General features: G+C 47.9%; 1 protein-coding gene across 4 annotated transcripts in view; it reads right to left on the minus strand.

Moving 5' to 3' along the window:
• HACD2 (3-hydroxyacyl-CoA dehydratase 2) overlaps window positions 1–21640 on the minus strand; it is a 99576-nt gene that overhangs the window by 55976 nt on the left and 21960 nt on the right. The window contains exon 1 of one of the 4 annotated variants that reach the window (XM_089331818.1): window positions 5665–5761. The exons of the other annotated variants lie outside the window; for them this stretch is intronic. Within the exon in view, the coding sequence (XP_089187944.1) occupies window positions 5665–5701 (37 nt within the window). The 5' untranslated portion in view covers window positions 5702–5761. Of the gene's footprint in view, window positions 1–5664; window positions 5762–21640 lie in introns of those variants that run through there. 4 annotated transcript variants of the gene reach the window in all.

The following is a 21640-nucleotide window of genomic DNA, read 5'->3' on the forward strand; positions in this document are numbered from 1 at the left end:
TGGGTCCCTGTACCCACATGGGAGATCTGGAAGAAGCTCCTGGCTCCTGGCTTTGGATCAGTTCAACTCCAGCTGTTGCAGCTACTTGGGGAGTGAACCAGTGGATGGAAGACCTCTCTCTCTCTGTCTCTACCTCTCTCTATAACTGTGTTTCAAATAAATAAAATAATTAAAAATATATATATAAAGTAGATTAGTCACTCACATCAAGTATTATAGTATCACTACACTGTCTTGCCAAGCAGATGGACGCACCGAATATTCTACTACCCAGGACTTCAGCTACATCCAAACCCTTTGTGGCAGACATTGCTAGGTGCTTAGCCAACAGAAGATGTTAGGACACCACATACCCTACGAATACCCAAGCTTCCTTGGGATCCTGCAGCTCCAGGAAGCCATGTGGCGTGGTCCTGACCAATGAGAAGTAAACTGAGATTTTAGAAAGCCTTGTGGTGTACCCACTCTCTGCCTGGAATGTGACTGTGGCACCACATAAGTCATCACAGTCATCTTAAACCATGGGACCACAAGCACAAAGACCAGAGCAATTGCTTCTTATCTAGGAAAAATAAGTCCCTATTTGGTGAAACCACAGTAGTCAGATTTCTGGCATGGATAGCCAATGCAATCCTAGTCATCCTTTTTTTCAGAAGGGAAACCTGAAGGGAATTTGGGTAGACTTAGAGATCAAATAGTCACATCAGAGTGTAGGACTAGGTAAAGTTTTTAAAAAGAACCCAGGGCGGGGGTGTGTCTGCATTTAGCCTAGTGGTTAAAATGCCCAAGGCTGGCCGGCACTGCGGCTCACTAGGCTAATCCTCCGCCTGCAGCGCCGGCACCCAGGGTTCTAGTCCCGGTCGGGGCGCCAGATTCTGTCCCGGTTGCCCCTCTTCCAGGCCAGCTCTCTGCTGTGGCCAGGAAGTGCAGTGGAGGATGGCCCAAGTGCTTGGCCCTGCAGCCGCATGGGAGACCAGGAGGATGCGCCTGGTTCCTGGCTTACGATCAGCATGGAGCGCCTGCCATAGTGGCCATTTGGGGGGTGAATCAATGGAAAAAAGGAAGACCTTTCTCTGTCTCTCTCTCTCTCACTGTCTAACTCTGCCTGTCAAAACAACAGCAACAACAACAAAAAAAAAAAAACAAAAAACAAAAGCGCCCAAGGCTGACACTGGAGTACATGGGTTCAGAACCTGCATTCCAGCTCCCGCTGCTGCAGACCCCGGCAGGGAGCAATGATGGCTCAACCAGCTGGGTTCCTGCCACTCATACTGGGATGACATCCTTTTTTTTTTTTTTTTTTTTTAAGATTTATTTATTTATTTACTTGAAAGTCAGAGTTACACAGAGAGTGGAGAGGCAGAGAGAGAGAGAGGTCTTCCATCCTATGGTTCACTCCCCAACTGGCCGCAATGGCCAGAGCTGCGCCAATCCGAAGCCAGGAGCCAGCAGTTTATTCCAGGTCTCCCACGCAGATGCAGGGGCCCAAGGACCTGCGCCGTCTTCTACTGCTTTCCCAGGCCATAGCAGAGACCTGGATCAGGAGAGGAGCAGCCGAGACTAGAACTGGTGCCCATATGGGATGCCGGTGCTTCAGGCCACGGCGTTAACCCACTGAGCCACAGCGCCGGCCCCAAGGGAGGACATCTTGATTTTTTTTAATTTTCTTTTTTTTATTTTTCATTTTATCAGAAAGGCAGAGACAGAGAGATAGGCAGGCACAGATCTATTCATTCCTCAAATGCCTGCAACTGGAGCTGGGCCAGACTGAAGCCAGGATCCTGGAATTCAATCCGAGTCTCCCACCTGCGTGGCAGGGACTCAAGTACTCGAGCACGAATCTGCTATGTGCCAGGATGTGTATCAGCAGGAAGCTGGACGGGAAGCAGAGCCAGGACTTGAACCAGGCACGCCTTTTTGGGATGTGGGCTTCCCAAACTGCATCTTAACTGCTGTACTCAATGCCAGCCCCCAGGGCAGACCTGACTGAGTGCCTGCCTCCTGGTTTTGGCCTGGCCCAGTCCCAGCCATTGTGGGTAATTGAGGAGTGAACCAGCAGATGGGAGCTCTCTCTTTTCTGTTTCTCTCAAATAAATAAGTAAATAAAAAAAGAAGCTATTCCTATTATTCTTTCCAGCCGTGAAAATCAATGGCATCATTAAGAAGGAAAACGGTGAATATTCGGTATAATCATTTCTTTCAGTGAACAATTTTTCTGAATCATCTATAAAACACAGTTCATATCTTTAAAAATCACTAGTATTTTATGTCCAAACAAATTTAAAAATCTGCTTTCTTTTGCAAGTTTGACATGTGGAATTCATGAGCATCTTTTAAAAACATCTTTTTGGAGCCAAGAATGTGGCAACTCCATGCCAGGTCATGATCTACCACATGCAAATGCAGCATTGAGTGAAAGTGTTAAACTATTAAAAATCGCTGTGGCCCTTTAATAAATCATTTTCCTTTTAACAGTGCTGTACTCAGGACTACCCATTCCTCCACACAGATTACTCTAAGGGAAAAGTTCCGCCCATGCTATACTGTAACCATCCCAGCAAACCAGCCGCAGAGCTACGATGAAGATGTTCTATGCAGGAGGCAGCCTCCAGGGAGCCACCTCCGTCCCCTGAGTCAAGGACTGTGAAGAACCCCTTGGCTGTGAGCCCCAAGAAAGTTTAATAAAGGGTGGTGTGGTTACCAACTTGCTTCTCCAAAGAGCAAACAGCAGAAGTGACGGAGCAGAGGGCACACAGCAGCTTCCTCCAGTCCCTGCTCTGGGGAGGCCGCCGCCGTGCCAGCAGCCCTGTGCAGACCCCCCGCCACTGGCCGCCTTCGGCAGGCTGCAGCCCCCGCAGCCCCCACTTCGCTACCCCCCATGGCTGACATCGTAGATCTCTGTTTTAGGGTCTTAGGCCACATGGTTATGGAGTAATTTTTATATAGCAGATAGATAACAACTATTATTACTATAAAAAATGACAGTGCAACCCTTCATCAGGACCTTATTTCCCACATCAACTCTCCTGTAGGCAGGCTGTAAACTGCATTATTCTTTAATGATTTTGGGCGTCTGCTCACTCCCTGGAAGCCACGACCAGTCTGATCACCACAAGCGCGATGTATAGCATTAATTCCTGCAGTTCTGTCCTTACTTTAGCAAAGATTCAGCAAGTAGTATATAAAGGCTGGAAGATGACTTCAGCCTAAATTGCCACATACGCTTTTTTTTCTTTTCTTGTAAGTCAATAAGGAAACAACATGGTCTACCTCCAAAAGTCTATAAGAACAAGCTGTCTATTTGATTCCCGACAGTCTATGCAAGGTGCTAATCTGCCATTATTTATAGGCTCTTGATTCCTTTCAGAACAGCTGTCACTAATAGAGCAACTCTGGAATTCAAAACACTTTCTTCAACTCCACTGCCTCCTGGAACTATGAGTCACGCTCTGCAGGCCACAGCTGCGGGAGAAGCTGCAGACGAAGTGCGCCTGCCGAAGGCTGGAAGGAGGCCGCCTGCCACTCAGAACACCAAGGCGGCAGCTGCGCGTGGCCTGGTCTCCCGCTGTCCAGGAGCCTACCATCGGGCTGCAGGCCTCCTCGGAGTGCTTCTTGCCCAAAGTCCTAACTGCTCTCCGGCGCCCAGGGCTGGCAGATGGGAACCCACGTATGCTCCCAGGACACATGCTGGCCTCCGTCCTGGAGAGAAGGGGAAGGGAGGACACATTCCTTTTTGACGGGGAAGTATCTGATACTCCACTGCCCGGGCTTTGGAAATGCACAGCTTTGAGCCGTCTCAGCTGAGCTCAAATGCCCTAGAGGAGAAGCCCAGGGGCAGGACCAACTGGAGCCTGGGCAGTGAGCACTACACAGAGTCTTGGACCAGGGAATGCAGACGGGGCAAGGGGACGCAAGAGGAAAAAGAGAAATGGAGAACGTGAGCAAAACTGGAGAGGCAAGAAAAATGCAGAGGAAAAAGGCAAGACGGAAGGAAGAGAAAGGGCTAGAGAGATTTTAAAGTAAAACAGGAATTCAACTAGGAGGTTCTTTAAAGGATAAAAACGCAGAGAGGCAGAGAAATCATGTTCTCTGAAGGCGAAGAGGCGGAGAATGCAAAAAGCAATGGTGAACAAGGCAAAGGGAGCCTGCAGGTTCCTGACCACAACAAGTTCTCTTGAGAACAGAGAAGAGCAGGTCTGGGGTAAAATGATGTTGAGAGACTGAGACGAGTTGCTATGTCTGTAGGGGAACTGAGGGGAGAGGTTCAGGGGAGCAGCTGGTGCTGAAATTCAGAAGGACGTGGCCCAGAGGCGAGTGTGTGGGCGCTGGAGCCAAGGGCAAGGTGCGGTGAGCGCATGCGAGCGGCGGCAGAGGGGAAGAAAAGGCAATGGTAAGGGCCCAAGTCCAGGGAGCAGCAACACTGGAAGGAGAGAGCCTGGGAACAGGAGAGATGGGAGTGGGAGAGTGAAAGGGCTCCCCCTGAAGGGCAGTGGGGGAAGTGCTGTCCTCAGGGAGGCTTGGGAGAGGGATCCAGAGAGCACGGTGTCCTCTCCCCTTCTGATTCCCTTTAACTTAGCCTTTCGGGCAAAATGTCATGTGGTATCTGCTTCAAGTCACCTGGGTCTGACTACGTCGGTGTCCTAGGTGCTTTGTCAGTGCAGTGCCTGCCACCCAGTGGGAACTCAGCAGGTGCTTGCGGGGTTTGCTGGAGGGCAGCTGGGAAGAATGCATCAGCAGAAGGCTTATAGGATATCAGCTGTAACCTGTACCCAGGGATTTGCTCATAGGGACCACTCACAGCTGTGCAAAGATCTACCTGCAGGCACAGTTACAACTTGCACATTTTAAAACCACCTGCATATTAAAAAAGAATCACCTGTTAAAAATCAGAATCCATCCACATAACAGAGTACTAGAAATCTTCCAAATAATAACAAAACTATACAAAATCCACACCCTCAGCGCAACTAAGACAGCCTATTATAGGCTCAAACCACATGTAAGTAGGAAGTCAACACCAAATTCTAGCACAGCTATTTCTTGAGCTCCCATTGTAATCCTTTATGCTATGGGTGTAGGGAATCTTTTTTGTGCCAAGGGCCATTGGGATATTAAAAACACAATTCACGGGCTATACAAAATTATCAGCTTACAAAATTAGTCTGCTATAGATTTATTCAATTTTGAGTCTTGCCTGTAGTTGCCTTGGCAGGGCCAGAATAAATGATTTTGCCGGTCTAATATGGCCCATAGGGTCAGAGTTCCCCACCCCAATATTATGGCAAGAGAAAAATTTGGAAAGAGAGAAAAGTACCTAAATTTGAATAAAAATCACCCCTTAAAAAGACAGCCTAAGGGCTGACGCTGTGGCTCACTAGGCTAATCCTCCACCTGCGGCGCCGGCACCCCGGGAGTGCAGTGGAGGATGGCCCAAGTGCTTGGGCCCTGCACCCACATGGGAGACCAGAAGCACCTGGCTCCTGGCTTCGGAGCGGCCATTTGGGGGGGGGGTGAACCAACGGAGAAAGGAAGACCTTTCTCTCTCTCTCCCTCTCTCGCTGTCTAACTCTGCCTGTAAAAAAAAAAAAAAAAAAAAAAAAAAAAAAAAAAAAAAGAAGAAGATGACAGTCTAAGTAGAAAAATACTAAACAGCTGAGCACTGACCATAGCGAAGCAACTCTGCAACTCCAGGGGCTGGCATCTGGGACAAAGTGGGTCAAAAGGAAGCGAAGGGTGCCCTCTAGCGACAGATGGTGGAGGACAGGTAGAGTCCTGCATCACAAAGGAGCCGAAACAATGCCGACACACAACTCTCCCCTCCACTGACCACAAGGAGCCAGTCCCTGAAGAGGCACCTCACCACATTCTCAGATAGGGGCGTTTTACAACTAGCAATCCTGTAAATCAACCCAAACTTCCAACCCAGTCCACAAAATGAACAAACGAAAGCAATTTACAACTGCACAAAGCTATCACAGAATCAAGCGTATCCAAACACTCTGCAGGCACAGTGTACGAAGCCATCGCTCCAGATGCCTGCATCCGCCATTGGTTCTTGTCCCCGCTACTTGGTGGTACGTGGTCTGGCTTCCTCTTCATGGACCTGGGAGGCAGTGGATAATGTCCCGAGTACTTGGGTTCTGGCACCTATATAGGAGGCCTGGATGTAGTTCCTAGCTCCTGACTTAGGCCTGGCCAGCCCTGGCTGTTGTATGCATCTCGGGAGTCAACCAGCAGATAGAAGATTTCTCTCTTTCTCTCCCCCCCACCCCCAACCCTGTGTGTCACTCTGCCTTTCAAATAAATAAATAAATAAAAAATCTTTACTAATGAAAATGTCCCCCAATAATAATCACAAAGGAAACCTTAACACAACACTCCAAACTGAGCTAAATATCTTTAGATGGGCATTTGGGATATGAATATATATATATATTATATTTAAATTTATTTCATTTTATTTGTTTGAAAGGCAGAGTGACAGAAAGGGAGAGACAGACAGAAATCTTTCATCCTCTGGTTCATTTCCAGATGGTTGAAATGGCCAGGGTTGGGCTAGGCTAATGGCAGGAACTCCCTTGGGGCTCTCACATGGTGGCAGACATCTTAACTCCTGTGCCAAATGCTTGTGTACTTGGCCATCCTCCACTGCTTTCTCACATGCATTAGCAGAGGGCTGAACGAGAAGCACAGAGTAGCTGGAACTTGAATCAGGGCTCCGATATGGGATGTCAGCATTGCAGGTGGCAGCCTAACCCACTGCATGACAACACTGACACCTAAAATATATTATTAGTTAGAAGTTCAACAACTGAGACTAGAAATGGACAAAAAGCAGGAAGAAGTAAAAATTGATTGAGCTAAATAAAAAAACCTAAGAAAGGGGCAAGCATTTGGCACAGGGGTTAAGATGTCTGCATCTTGTATCAGAGTTCTTGGTGTCAAGTCATGGCTTCACTTCCAATCCAGCTTCCTGCTGACGACGTGCACCTGGGAGGCAGCAGGTGCTGGTTCAAGTACCTGGGTCCCTGCCACTCACCTGGGAGACAGAGAATGAATTCGAGCTCTGCTCCTGGCTCCACTTCAGCCCAGCCCTGGCTGTTACAGAGAGTGGGAAGTGAACCAGCCGTTGAAAGACCTCTGTTTCTCTGCCTTTCACATTAAAAGAAAATTAATTTTTAAAAATGTGGTGGAGCAGGTTAAGCCACCACTTATAAGGCCAGCATCCCATATCAGAGTGCCAGTTTGAGTCCCTACTACTCCACTTTTGATCCAGTTTCCTACTAATGTGCCTGGAAAGTCAGTGGAAGATGGCCCAAGGGGACCAGGATGGAGTTCCTGGCTCCTGGATTTGGCCTGGCCCAAACCTGGCTGTTGCAACCATTTGGAGAGTGAACCAGCATTCACAAGATTCTCTCTCTCTCTGTCTCTGTCTCTCCCTTTCTCTCTCACTCTGCCTTTCAAAATGAATAAATATTTTTTAAAAGACAAAATATCTGAAAAGAAGACTAAATTCAAATGAAGTTTAATACAAGGACATCAAAAATAGAAGCAAAATAACCAAGCAAATATAAATGGGAGAAAGAAGTAAAAGGGATCAGAGAGAAAGTAGTTGAAAGAGAAGGCAAAGACCATCCCACCTCCCCCCAATATTTATTTATTTATTTGGAGTCCTTGAAAAATAGAATAATGAAGCAGACAACTTTAAAACTATTGGGGCAGGGGCTGGTGCTGTTGTGTAGTGGATTAAACCACCACTCCAACGACAGCATCCCATGTTGGTGCTGGTTTGTATCCTGGCTGCTCCACTTCCAATCCAGCTCCCTGCTCATACTAACAAAAGCAGTGGAGGATGACCCAAGTGCTTGCACCCCTGCACCCCATGTAGGGAACCCAGAGGAAGCTCCTGGCTCCTGGCTTCCAACTGGCCCAATCCAGGCCATTGCAGCCATTTGGGAAGTAAACCAGTGGATGGAAGAGCCCTTTCTCTCTCTTCTCTCTCTCTCTCTCTCTCTTCCTTTCAAACAAATAAAGCAGTCGTGATGCCGCTTGGGACGCCTGCATTCCATGTCACAGTGCCTGGTTGAAATCCAGCTCCCTGATCACGTGCACCCCGTGAGGCAGCAGGGGCGTGGGAGAGCTGCCTGGAGTTCTGGGATCTGGCTGTCCTCACCAGCCCCAGCTGCCGTGGCTATCTGCAGAATGAATTACTGGATGGAAGATCTCTCTCTAGCTCTCTTTCTTGGTCTCCTCTCTCCTTCTGTTCTGTCTCTTAAAGAAATAAAAGTAAACAAGCAAAAAACTTGAAAAAGAACACTTGAAACTATAATTCAATAACACTTTCCAAAAAAGAAACAAGAGCTAAATCTGCACTCTGAAAGAGTCTGCCACGTACTGGTCCAGTCTGAGACACAGCCTAACAAAACTATTAGACTTTAAATATTAAAAAACACCTCTCAGGATTGCCTGACATAAAGGCCAGATACCTCCAAAGGTCAAGATAATTAGGTTGGCATTAGACTTCCCAAGAGAAACATCCAAGCAAGGCAATTACGCAGCAGCATTTTCAAGAAATCCAAGGGAAGAAACAGTGAACTAAGGATTCTCTATCTAGCAAATCAGTCCTTCAAATACCAAAGTCTTTTGTATTTATTTGAAAGAGTTACACACAGAGAGAAGGAAAGGACAAAAAAGACCAAAAAAAAGAAAAAAAAAAGTCTTCAAGATGTGTGGCTTCAAGGAGCGCTATGCCTGCAGCTCTCTTGCAAACCTACTTCTGGGAGGGGCGATCTGCCACAGGCCCTGAGCAGCCCCTGCACGGTCCAGCTCGTGTGCCAGCAGGCAAGGGCCTCGCCACACTTTCCTCAGATCTTTGCTGAGAGTTATGGTTTCAGGGAGTAGGCTGGAGGGTAAGGTAGTATCTGTGCCCAAACAAAGAGCTTCCACTTACTATAACGCTTCTGTGTTCTCTCAAAACACAAACCACCAAGTTCAAACATCCATGTAGCCCACTTGTGCTGTACCCATGGGACATGTGGGACATGGGGAGCTAAGTGGAACAGGAGTGTGGCTACTGCTTTCGCCATCAGTATAAAGTCGTTTATAAAGTCTCTGATCCAGGAGGCCTGCACCTTCTGCCAGCACCCAGCATGGAGCTAAGTCATCAGCCCACAAGGAGTCAGGTCTCTGACCTCTCACAGCTCTGGATGCCGGCAGAGCGTGACCTTCATTCAGCTAAAAGGGGACAGGAAATTCGGGCTCAAAGACTGATGGAGAACATTTAATATATTCAAGAGTGGGCTTAAGACTGGAATGAAAGTTGGGACAGGGAGGAAGAATAATATGTAAGAATAAGCCCACTGATTTTTGTATAAGCAACAGGTGAGAGCCAAAAGACTGCTTTAAAAATCAACAAACAGGGGCCGACACTGTGGTGTAGCAGGAAAAGCTGCTGCCTGCAGTGCCAGCATCCCATATGGGTGCCGATTTGAGTCCCGGCTGCTCCACTTCCGATCCAGCTCTCTGCTATGGCCTGGGAAAGCAGCAGAAGATGGCCCAAATCCTTGGGCCCCTACACCCACATGGGAGACCCGGAAGAGGCTCCTGGCTCCTGGCTTCAGCGCTGCTCCAGCCTTTGCAGCCAACTGGGGAGTGAATCAGTGGATAGAAGACTTCTCTCTCTCTGCCTTTCCTTCTCTGTGTAACTCTGACTTTCAAATAAATAAATAAATAAATCTTTTTTTAAAATGGACAAACAGAAAAGAGAGGACTAAAGGAATTAAAAAGAGTGTAAGTACACAGGTAACCATTAGAACAACATGACAAAAAATCCTTCTAAATACCAAAACAGGGGCCGGCGCTGTGGCTCACTTGGTTAATCCTCTGCCTGCGGCGCTGGCAACCCACATGGGCGCCGGGGTTCTAGTCCCGGTTGCTCCTCTTCCAGTCCAGCTCTCTACTGTGGCCCGGGAAGGCAGTGGAGGATGGCCCGAGTGCTTGTCTCCTGCACCTGCATGGGAGACCAGGAGGAAACACCTGGCTCCTGGCTTCGGATTGGTGTACCTCTGGCCGTAGCGGCTATTTGGGGGTGAACCAACGGAAGGAAGACCTTTGTCTCTGTCTCTTTCTCTCTCATTGTCTAACTCTGTCAAATTAAAAAAATTAAAAAAAAAAATACCAAAACAAACACAAAAATGAACACCTACATACGCAAAAAAAAGAAAAAGAAAGAAAACATATCAAGTAGGTAAACAGCAAATACAACAGAGTATATATTGCAATTATAACTTAAGTGTCGACAGAGTAAGACCAAACATGCCTATCATAGCAATAACTGAATGCATTTAACTCATTTATTAAAATAGAAATTTTCAATTGGCTGACAAAGCCAGACACGACTCTGTGCTAAGACAAAAATGATTCAAAAGGGGAAGAAGAATGGACAAAGGTGCATCAGCGAGTGGGAATAGAACGGAGTTTCACACCCAGATAGCAGACAAAGCAGAAAAACAAAAACAGCATTAAATCTGACAAAAAAGATATTCTTGAATGCTAAGTCAGCCACATTTTACAATAAAGACTTAACAGTTACAAATACCTAAGTCCCAAATAACACAGAAACCACTTTTGCTGAAGCAACACCAAACAAGATGCATGGAAAATTTGAAACACTTTTAAAACTGGAGACTTGTTCCTAATCTCAGTGTCAGACAAGTCAAACAGACCAAAATTAAGTAAGGATATAGAAGACATTTTTAAAAGAGAACACATACTGAATTTTACATCCTGATAGTAAGACTGAAGTAGGAAGTGTGTATTCCTACAAAACTGGCTAGGATGGAAAACTGAACTGGGAAAAGCTTTTATCTTATTGAGTAAAGAACACAGTGGAAAAAAAAAATCCAAAGGAACACAGTGAACTAGAAGTCTTAGCTAGTGCAATTAAATGAGAAAAAGAAACAAAAAGTATAAAGATGGAAAGGAAGATGTGAAACTGTCACTATTCAAAGATGATTATCTATAGAGAAAACCCACAAATCCACGAGCGCACACACACACAATCTGCAGAACAAACAAGCACAGCAAGGACAGGCGACACCAGGTCACTATATAAGAGTCAAGGAGGGCGGAGGGGCGGGCATGTGGCCCGCAGGTAAGACGCAGGTGAAAATGCCCATGCCCCCTGTTCAAAACCGGGCTCTGCTCCCAACTCCACTTTCCTGCTCACGGGCACTCGAGAGGCAGCAGTGATGGTTCGAGTGTTTGGGTTCCTGCCATCCACATGGAAAACCGGGATTGAATCCTAGCTCCTGGCTTTGGCCTCCGGCCCAGGGCCACTGCAGGCGTTTGTGGAGTGAATCAGCAGATGGGCACGTGCTCTCTCTCCCTCTATCTCTGGGTCTCAAATAAATAAAAAAGTAAATTAAAAAGTCAATTGTTTTTCTCAGTTTAGTTTTTCTCCCCAACCAATTTGGAAGGAATACACAGTTTACTATCAAGGTGCAAAAGTGAAGGAACAGAATTTGAAAGTAAAATATATACAGATATATATTTTATTTATTTATTTATTACTTATTTATTTGAGAAGCAGAGTTACAGACAGAGAGAGGAAGAAACAGAGAGAAAGATCTTCCATCCACTGGTTCACTCCCCAAATGGCCACAATGGCCAGAGCTGGGCTGATCCAAAGCCAGGAGCCAGGAGTTTCTTCTAGGTCTCCCATGAAGGTGCACGGGCCCAAGCACTTGGGCCCTCTTCTACTGCTTTCCCAGGCCAGAGCAGGGAGCTAGATGGAAAGTGAAGCAGCCAGGACTTGAACTGGAGCCCATATGGGATGCCCGCGCCACAAGTGGAAGTTTAACATACTATGGCACAGTGCTGGCCCCTATATATATCACTTACAATAATTCTAAATTAAAAATACTGAAGGAACAGCGCTGTGGCATAGTGGGTAAAGCCACTGCCTGCCGTGCCAGCATCCCATATGGGCGCTGGTTTGAGTCCTAGCTGTTCCACTTCTGATCCAGCTCTCTGCTGTGGCCTGGGAAAGCAGTAGAAGATGGTCCAAGTACTTGAGCCCCTGTACCTGCCGTCGAAGACCTGGAAGAAGCTCCTGGCTCCTGGCTTCAGATTAGTACAGCTCTAGCTGATGCTGCCATCTGGGGAGTGAACCAGTAGATGGAAGACCTCTCTCTCTCTCTGTGTGTCTCTGCCTCTGTAACTTTGCCTTTCAAATAAATAAATAAATAAATCTTTCTTAAAAAAATACTGAACCACAAATGTAACAAAAGTACAGGGTTTGTATGTGGAAAATTATGAAAATAATGATGAACAAAATCAAGAAGATTGAAGTAAATGAAAAGATATTCCACGTCTCTGGACTGAAAGACTCAATGTTATTGTTATGTAAGCTTTTCCCAACTTGATCTACAGCATCAAGAGAATCCCAATCAAAATCTCAAGAAGCTACTTTGCAGATGTTAAGAAACTCATTCTAAAGATTATACAGAGAGGCCTGTGCTGTGGCATAGTGGGTAAAGCCACCACCTGCAATGCTGGTATCCCATGTGGGCACTGGTTCAAGCCCCGGCTGTTCCACTTCTGATCTGGCTCTCTGCTATTGCCTGGGAAAGCAGTAGAAGATGGAAAAGATGGCCCAAGTCCTTGGGCTCCTGTACCCACGTGGGAGACTTGGAAGAAGCTCCTGGCTCCTGGCTTTGGATTGGCACAGCTCTGGCCATTGCGGCCAATTGGGGAGTGAACCAAAGGATGGAAAGCCTCTCTTGCTCTCTGCCTCTCCTTCTCTCTGTGTAACTCTGACTTTCAAATAAATAAATCTTAAAAAAAAAAAAAGATTATACTGAAAGGCAATAGACCTCAACAATATCAAAACAAAGAACAAAATTGGAAAATTTTTATTATTGGATTTTAAGATTTAAAATCCTGCCAGACAAAGGAGAAAGGACAGTTTTTTCAACAGATGGTGCTGGGGCAAATAAATGACTGTATGTAAAAAAAAATGAACCTAGGGGCTGGTGTTGTGGAGTAGCAGGTTAAGCCGCTGCTTACGATGCCGGCATTCCATATCAGAGTACAGGCTGGAGTCCTGGCTGCTCAGCTTCTGATCCAGCTCTCCGCTAATGTGCCTGGGAAAGCAATGGAAGATGGCTCAAGTGCTTGGGCTCCTGCCACCTCTGTGGGATACCTGGATGGAGTTCTGGTGTCCTGGCTTTGGCCTGGCTGCTGCTGCCATCTGGGGAGTGAACCAGCAGATGAAGATCTCTATCTCTCTGACATGATGCCTTTCAAATAAATTTTAAAAAAAGAAATGAACCCAGACAAAGACCTGGCATCTTTTGCAAAAATTAACTCAAAATGGATTACAGGCATATCTGCAAACAGCAAAACTGAAAAGCTTCTAGATGACAGCACAGAAAAAACCCCCTATGTTTGGTAATGAGTTTGCAGGACCAAAAACATCATCCATGAAAGAAAAAACTGTGTAAGTTGTACTTTATTAAAGTTAAAAACTCATGTTTTATAAAAGACACTATTAAGAGAAGGAGAAAACAGGCTACAGACTGGGAAAAAACATTTGCTAAACACGTATCTGATAAAGGATTTGTATCCAACAGAAAGAACTCTTGAATGTCAAGAAGTAAACAAGCAACCCAATTTAAAAATGGGCACAAGATCTAAACAGATACCTTATCAAAAATAAATATAGACTGCAAATAAGCAGATGAGAAGATTTACGCTACAGAAGTGAACATTTCCCCACTACACAACTATCAGAATGGCTAAAGTCCAAATAACTGACAAGTTGGATTTCATTAAAAGAAAAAAATTTCTGCTCTGCAAAAAGATACCATCAAGAAAATAAAAAGACAAGCCTCAGTTTGTGAGAAAATATTTGTAAAAGACATATCTGACAAAAAAATAAGTCTGTTGTTCCTTCAGATATGCCAAGAATTCTGAAATCTCAACAATAAGAAAACAAACAGCCTGATTAGGAACGGGCAGGGGCCAGCACCGTGGTGCAGTGGGATAAGCCACCAGCCAGCACCGTGGGGCAGTGGGATAAGCCACCGCTTGCCAGCATCCCATACTGGAGTGCCCGTGCCAGGCCCTGCTTCTCTGCTTCCAACCAGCTCCCTGCTAAGGCAGCAGAAGGCGGCTCACATACTTGGGCCCCTGCCACAGGGGAGACCCTGATGGAGTTCCTGACTCCTGATTTTCGCCTGGCCCAGTCTTGGTAGTAGAAGGCATTTAAAGATGAGCTCAAGACCTTAAAAGACACCTCACTAAAAAAGACACACGGGATGGTACTGCGGCGCAGCGGGTTAAAGCCCTGGCCTGCAGTGTCGGCATCCATACAGGCGCTGGTTTGAGTTCCGACTGCTCCACTTCCCATCCAAGTCTCTGCTCATGTGCCTGGGAAAACAGCAGAAGATGTCCCAGAATAAGCTTCTGGTTCCTGGCTTCAGATTGGCTCAGCTCTGGCCGTTGTAGCCATTTGGGGAGTCAATCAGCAGAAGGAAGACTTCTCTCTGTCTCTACCTCTCTAACTCTTTTAAATAAATAAATATTAAAAAAAAAAAAAAAAAGACACACAGACAGCCGATAACACCAAGTGCTGGTGAGGACGTGGAGCGGCAGAAACTCCCATTCACTGGTAGGAGGGAACACGAAAGGGCAGAGTCACTTAGAAAGGCTGGTAGCTTCTTACAAAACTAACTATATTCTTAGTCCTTGGGTATTCATCCAGAAGAGTTGAGAGCCTGTCCACACAAACGTCCTAGCAACGTTCCCAGCGGCTGCAGCCCTAGCCGCCGAAACTGCGAAGCGAATGCAAGGGTGCTCGGTAGTGCATGGTAACTTGTGGAACATGCAGACAGCGGGACATTATTCCACGCTAGAAAGACACGGAGGGGCCTTACATGCCAGTCACTGAGTGAGAGGTGCCAGTCGGAAAAGGCCAGCTACGGGGACGGTGAGGAGGTCAGTGTTTCCCAGAGCACAGAGGATTTTCAGGACAACAAAGCCATTCTGATGACCCTATGATGGTGTGTACATGTCCTGCGACGCCTGTCCAAACGCTGGAATGTCCAACACCAAGACTGACCCCTCAAGTAGCTACGGACTCTGGCACGAGCGGTGCATCAGTGTGGGTTCACCCACAGTAACAAAGGCACCCTTTGGTATTAGGGAGGCTATGCATGTGTGGGGGCAGCGGACATGTGGAATATCTCTGTGGATTCCTCTCAGTTTTGCTGTGAACCTAAAACTGGTCTAATAAAACAAAATCTATATAAAAAATTACGGAAGGGTATTAACTATGAATTAAGAGAAAAAATCCTCTTCCAAAAAAGCTGCACAGAAGTATAAAGCAAGACATCACTGTCATGTAACTATTCCCAAGCTTTCTCGCTCCCTTATTAACACGTTATTTAGCCAGTCAACTCCTGCCTAAGAGTCATAAATCAAAGCATTCTTTGGTTGAATGATGACTCAAGCTTTCATTTTAGTTCAACAGAATCCAGTCAATTTGGTCACTAGACAGAGTTTCCGACTTTGTTGGTTTAACCCTGAAGCTAAGAACAAAAGTGGAAGGTCTGGGGCAGGTGCTCAGCCTAGCAATTAAGACGCCCACACCCCACACTGAAGTGTGAGATCAACACCTGGCTTCTGAGGATGCACACACTGGGAGGCAGCCGGCCATGGCTCCAGGACTTGGAACCCCACCACCTCCACAGGGAATCCCAGCTGGAGTTCCCCGCTCCCGGCTTCAGCTGAGCCCAGTCCCTGTCATTGTGAACATTTGGGAAGTGAAGCCGTAGATGACAGATTTCTCTCTCTCTCTCTCAAATAAGTAAGTAAAAATGAAAATACAAACAGAGTAAGTGGAAGGCTTACTAATTTCACACTGACACGAAACATCTGAGCAGAGAACTTCTGACCATAGCACACTTTCTCATTAAGCAAACTGAGCTAAGTTTTATAAAAATCCTACACCTTACATTTAAGAAATATTAGCAAATCTTCAGGACAATGTAGAAATTTCCAGATTTTATTTACCTCAAATATTAATCAAGTCAGCAGACAGTGACAGAAAAACATGCATTTGTCTTCTGTCAACTTGGTCATGCCTCAGTTTCAGCTACTGATTCTGCACTTTCACTCCAAGTCCTCCAGAAGTCCTGTCACTTCTAAAAGAAAATCGACTTGCTGACACAAGGGCGCCATCTAGTGATGATGGATGGTAAGTGTATGTTACAGAAAATGTGTGTTGTGTCCCAGCTCTGCTTTCTGATGTTTCCTGACACCCACAGACACGCTCAGACATCTGGCATACCCTTAGATATCACTCCTCATACACTAACATTCACCTCTGAAGTGACACGGTCACAGTTTTTAGAACCTCAGGACACCTGGCTGTACGGAATGTTAGAGATGAACAGAGATCTAAGTCCAACACCCTAGTTTTCCAGATGTACAAACAGCCCTGAGGGAAGCTGCCTGACTGCACACCCTCAGTGACACCTGCAGCAGGGGCTGCCCTGGCTTGCTCTCTGATGCGCTGCACAGCAAGCTGGAGGCTTCCATTCAAACGAGATCCGGAGTTGCTCCTGTGAGGACAGCAGAGGTAACAACGCCATCATCTGAGCGGCTCCTTATGGCTTTCCATTCTGAACTCCACTAGGCACAGAAACCCACGGGGGTGCTTTGCCCACTCCTTGGGGACTGCTGGCTGAGTGCCTGCCGGGTGCCAGGTGGTACACATGCGCCTCGGGCGCCGTGACTGCCAAGGAGCATGCTCGCTCTCTCGCTCTTCCTCCCTTACATCTCGGGACATTCACACAGAGCAGGAACAACTCACCCAGCGAGTGGGGTGTTCCTGGCAAAGGAAACTGTGTGTACAAAATTACAGAGGTGTGAAAAAGAAAGTTTATTCAGAGAACAGGCGCTGAAGCTTTGTGCATCGGGAGCAGAAGATGTCATCTGTCCTTTCTCTTCTCTCTCTCTGCAGGGGAGGGAAAACTTGATCAGGGGGCAACAGCGAGCTCCAGCCCAGGTGGGGGAAGCTAAGCGAGGCCGGCTGGAAGGGCTTAACTGACCTGGGACAGATTAAGGAATGAATATGGTCAGTGTGGTTATCATACAGAGCTTTGGTGTCAGGATGCTGGCAAACTGGGCTGGAATAAATGACAAGGACAGAACTGCAAAGGAGGGAAAGGCCGCTATGGTAATGCCCCATCCAGGGCTCTGCACCCAGGCAGCTGCCCAGCCGGAGCCTTAGGAGTCTGGGCGGGACAGGCTGGCCTGCAGGGCAGTTATCCCCATGTTCCCACTTCCCCTGCCATCACCAACACCAAACACCCGCAAGCACAAAGCAATGTGTGAGGCTGAGCAAAAAGCATCTTTTATTTATATTTATGGGGGGGGTAAAATGGGGTTGGGGGCCATCCCTGTGGTGCCAGGGCTTAAGCCACCACCTGCGACATCAGCATCCACTTTATTTATTTTTTAAAAATATTTATGTATTTGAAAGGCAAAGCTGACACAGACATAGGTGGAGACAGAAAGATCTCCCATCCACTGGTTTACTCCCCAAATGGCCACAAGTGCTGGGGCGGGGACAAGCCAAAGGCAGGAGCCAGGAATTCCATCTGGGTCTCCTACGAGAGTGGCAGGGGCCCAAGCACTTGGGCCATCTTCTGCTGCCTCCCCGGTGCATTGGCAGGGAGCTGCATCAGAGTGGAGCAGCCAGGACTCAAACCGGCACTCACACGGGATGCTGGCGTTGCAGGCCCTGACTTAACCTTCTGCACCACAACACAGGCCTCTGCTCTACTTCCAATCCTGCTCCCTGCTGATGGGTCTGGGAATAGGCAGAAGAGAGCCCCAGTGCTTGGGCCTCTGCACCCACATGGGAGGCCCGGATGGAGGTCAGGTTCCTGGCTTTAGTCTGGCCCAACCCTGGCCATTTCAGCCATTTGGGGACTGAACCAGTGAATCAAAGATCGATCTCTTTCTCTCTCTCCCCTTCTCCCTTCCTCCCTCCCTCTCCTTCTCCATCACTCTGCCTTTCAAATAAATCTTTTTTTAAAAATGGGGTTGGGGAAGAAGGGGACCCAGTAAACATGAGGCTTACAGAAAATCCCCAAGGCACGGCTGACACTGTGCCAGCTCCCAATAATGAAAAGGGAGTTAGAGCCTAGAATCCACAGCCTGGCCTCTGGGAGTGTGGCAAGTTTCATACAGTTCGTATTTTAGGTTAAGATCCCCTCCCCTTTCCCTTACAATTTGGTTAAGTTCATTTTTAAGCAGTCAGCTAAGCTACATGGAACCAAAGAAAGCAGTATGGTTTTTGGGCCCCGTTGTCCCACTGCAGGCTGGGTACAGGTGTGAAAACAGAATTCCAGGTGAGAGAGACCTAGAGGAATTCTCCCCTTCCCGCCAGGATGCTCTGCTGCCAAAACGCAGAGTGTCCTGTGTCTGCTTTCAATGGCAAGGGATGGCGGTTCTTTGCAGCATGGCAGTGGGAGCAACTGCTGAGTCTGACCCCCACAGTGGACTCATGGACTCCCTCTGGTGGCAGGGAGGAGGAGGGGGCCGTGCAGCAGCCCTTCCAACTCCGCCTGCCACCATGCACCGTCACATCAGCTCGGGGCTGCACACTGTGAGCCAATGTCAAGGTACCTAGGAGCTTTACTGAAATTGACTTCAGGAAGATATTAATAAAAGGGGGCATCAGTCTGGTAGAGGAATGCAAGCCTGCAAACACAGCAAACATTTGGAACTGTAAGCCCAGGATATCCAAACCAAAGGTCCCCACCTGCCAATGAAATCAAAATGCTAATTTTCAATTTTAGACACAATTCCCTCTGGGCTAGCTCCTATTCGACATCTGTTCCACAGCTTTCAATCAAAAGCAGGCTTCCCCGGTTATTTATACTGACAGTCTGACTTCTGATGCGAAATGCCACTAAAGGCACAACCTCTCACATCTTACCAGAGACAGCTCCAGTCGCTCCAATCACACCACATCCCATCCCCTAGGGCTCGTCCACGAGCCAACCAGAGAAGATGCCACTCCTTCCAACACAACGCGGACTGCATGAATAAGGGAATCAACTCTCCTTGGCAGTCTTGAGAAAGACATATCTCCAGGTGGGTTTCTACTGTTCTCTTTAAGAAAAGTCTCACTTCTAACATGAAAAACACTAAGTAAATCTTCCATCAGGGCCACAACCACAGCACTTGCGGAACCCTGTCCCTGTGATACAATGGAGAGCCAACCATCTGCTTACAAAGTTGGAGGCGGGAACTCATTTAAAAGAACAAAAGGCTCGACTTCCTGCAAGAAATGAGCCCCTCAAGTGGAGTTTTGGCTTCCTGCTGCTGGAGGCCATTTTGGCCAACTCCAACCCCTGCTGTGAACAAATGGCTCCAAAGCCCTCACTTACAAAGATTCTAATTGAAGGCAAATAAGAAGGTCAAGGTTCCTCGCTGGACATTAGAGGCAGAGCAGAACTTTGATCCTGCCCAGCATCATGTCGCTTGAACTGAACACCAACAGCTGCCGTGTTATTGGCAGTTTCCAACAGGGGCACGTGGCAGACCGTACTCTAAGAGGTTTTCATGCACTGTGCCACTGAACTATCCCAGGGACCCTACGCAGCAGGTGTTCTCAGCTCCGAGAGAGAAATAAAGTGTGCAAAAGTTGTGCTCCACCTAGAAGGCCCGCAGCTGGGGCAAGCAAGTCTGACCAAGGGGGCTGTGCAGCAGCCCTTCCAACTCTGCCTGCCACCATGCACCGTCATATCAGCTCGGGGCTGCACACTGTGAGCCAATGTCAAGGTACCTAGGAGCTTTACTGAAATTGACTTCAGGAAGATATTAATAAAAGGGGGCATCAGTCTGGTAGAGGAATGCAAGCCTGCAAACACAGCAAACATTTGGAACTGTAAGCCCAGGATATCCAAACCAAAGGTCCCCACCTGCCAATGAACTTGTCCCTGGCTAAGCTGCACACGGCAGGCAGCCCATGGCTCCCAGATGCATGTCTAAGAGGCCCAGCTGTTTTAGTGAGATGTGCAGGATGCCACAGGAAAATAAACCACCGTTCCAAAAATAAACTGGAGTGATCAGAGTGAAAGCGTGACGCGTGGCCATGTGGCTCACGCTGGAGTCAGCCTGTTTACTGCTGCTAGCATCGGTTCTCTCAAGGAACTGAAAGTGGTCTGGACAATTTTGGAAATTTCCACCAGAACGTGCTAAGGTCGTGACGGCATACCAACTCCTGCTAGGGGCTGCATACCACGGGGCACTGGGAGCTGCAGGCCACGGTGCCCGGCCACACGGAAGGCTATGTGGCCAGAAGGGTGAGGGTTGTGGTGGGCCAGGGCGAGAGGACAGCCGGAGGGTGGCAGGGAGGCCACGGGGGAAAGCAGCAGAGAAGGGGCCTGCAGCAGAGCGGCTGACGCACGGGTGGGCACAGGGCAGACTGGAGAGGCGGGCAGGGTCCAGGCCACAAGGAAAGTGGATCCTGGACAACCAGGATGCGCTGTAAGCAGGGAGGAGACCACTGAGAACAATCCCCTCCCGGAAGCCCTCAGGACCAGTGTGGACCGCAGGCCTAGAGCCACACAGCCCCGGCTCCAACTCAGGCCCCAGGGCTTACAAAAACTTTTTCTTTTTTATTAATTGATCATTATATTTATATATATACATATATATATACACTTATCGTTATAAATTTAACGATACATATTTATGGGAGGCAACATGTTTTGCAATGTGTGCCCACTGTGGAATGGTTCAATCAAGCTGATGACCAGAGAACTACTTGAGACATCTGTCTGTGGTGAGGAGAGCTAGGACACTTCCTAGCCTCAGTCTTGCCAGCTGTAGAATGGGAAGTACATGCGACAATGGATGCACAGCACTGGAACGCGGTAAACAGCTAACGAGTGGTGATGCTGTTAACACTGTAAGCCCAGCTCAGGCAGACCCAGTGGGACTCCGGATGAGGCACACCGCGGGCAAGCCAAGCTGAGGAATATCTGGTGACCACTCAGCTGCAGGTAACGTAAGGGACAGGCCCTCAATGGCTGTGACGGGGGGCTGGTGGCACCCCTCACAGAGCAAGTAGGGGAGGCAGAGCCAGGGTGGGACTGGGGCCTTCTGAGGAGGGGCCCGTGAGCTTCCCGGAACAGGTATTGGGATGCGCGTGGCTGAGTCTGGGGTCTGGGTGCACGTGTGGCCTGAAATCAGAGAAGCAGGTATGGTAAGCGCCTCATTCCATGAGAACTGAAGACGCCGCCCACAGAGGCCTGTTCAGTCAGAAGGGCAGCTGCTGACACAGAACCCTGGGGCTGTCCACGATTACAGGTCAAGAGGAGAAAGGAAAGAGCCAGAGATGACAAGGGGGCACTCAGGGCGACGCCATGGAAAGCAGCAGGATGTCCAGGAGGGGGTCCTCAGGGCACCCAGGACAGCTGAGGGCTCGGGGAAGTTCCAGGCGTGTCCTTGGCAGTCAGTAGAAACTTGCTGGCTTTAGACCACAGGGCAGTTTTCACGGGGCAAGGGGGTTAAGCCCAACCGCTCGGACAGAACAGGTGCAAATGGGAATGGG

This window comes from Oryctolagus cuniculus, chromosome 4 (assembly GCF_051225735.1).
Source record: "Oryctolagus cuniculus isolate XC-2025 breed Fujian yellow rabbit chromosome 4, ASM5122573v1, whole genome shotgun sequence".
In the NCBI taxonomy this organism is placed as follows: Eukaryota; Metazoa; Chordata; class Mammalia; order Lagomorpha; family Leporidae; genus Oryctolagus; species Oryctolagus cuniculus.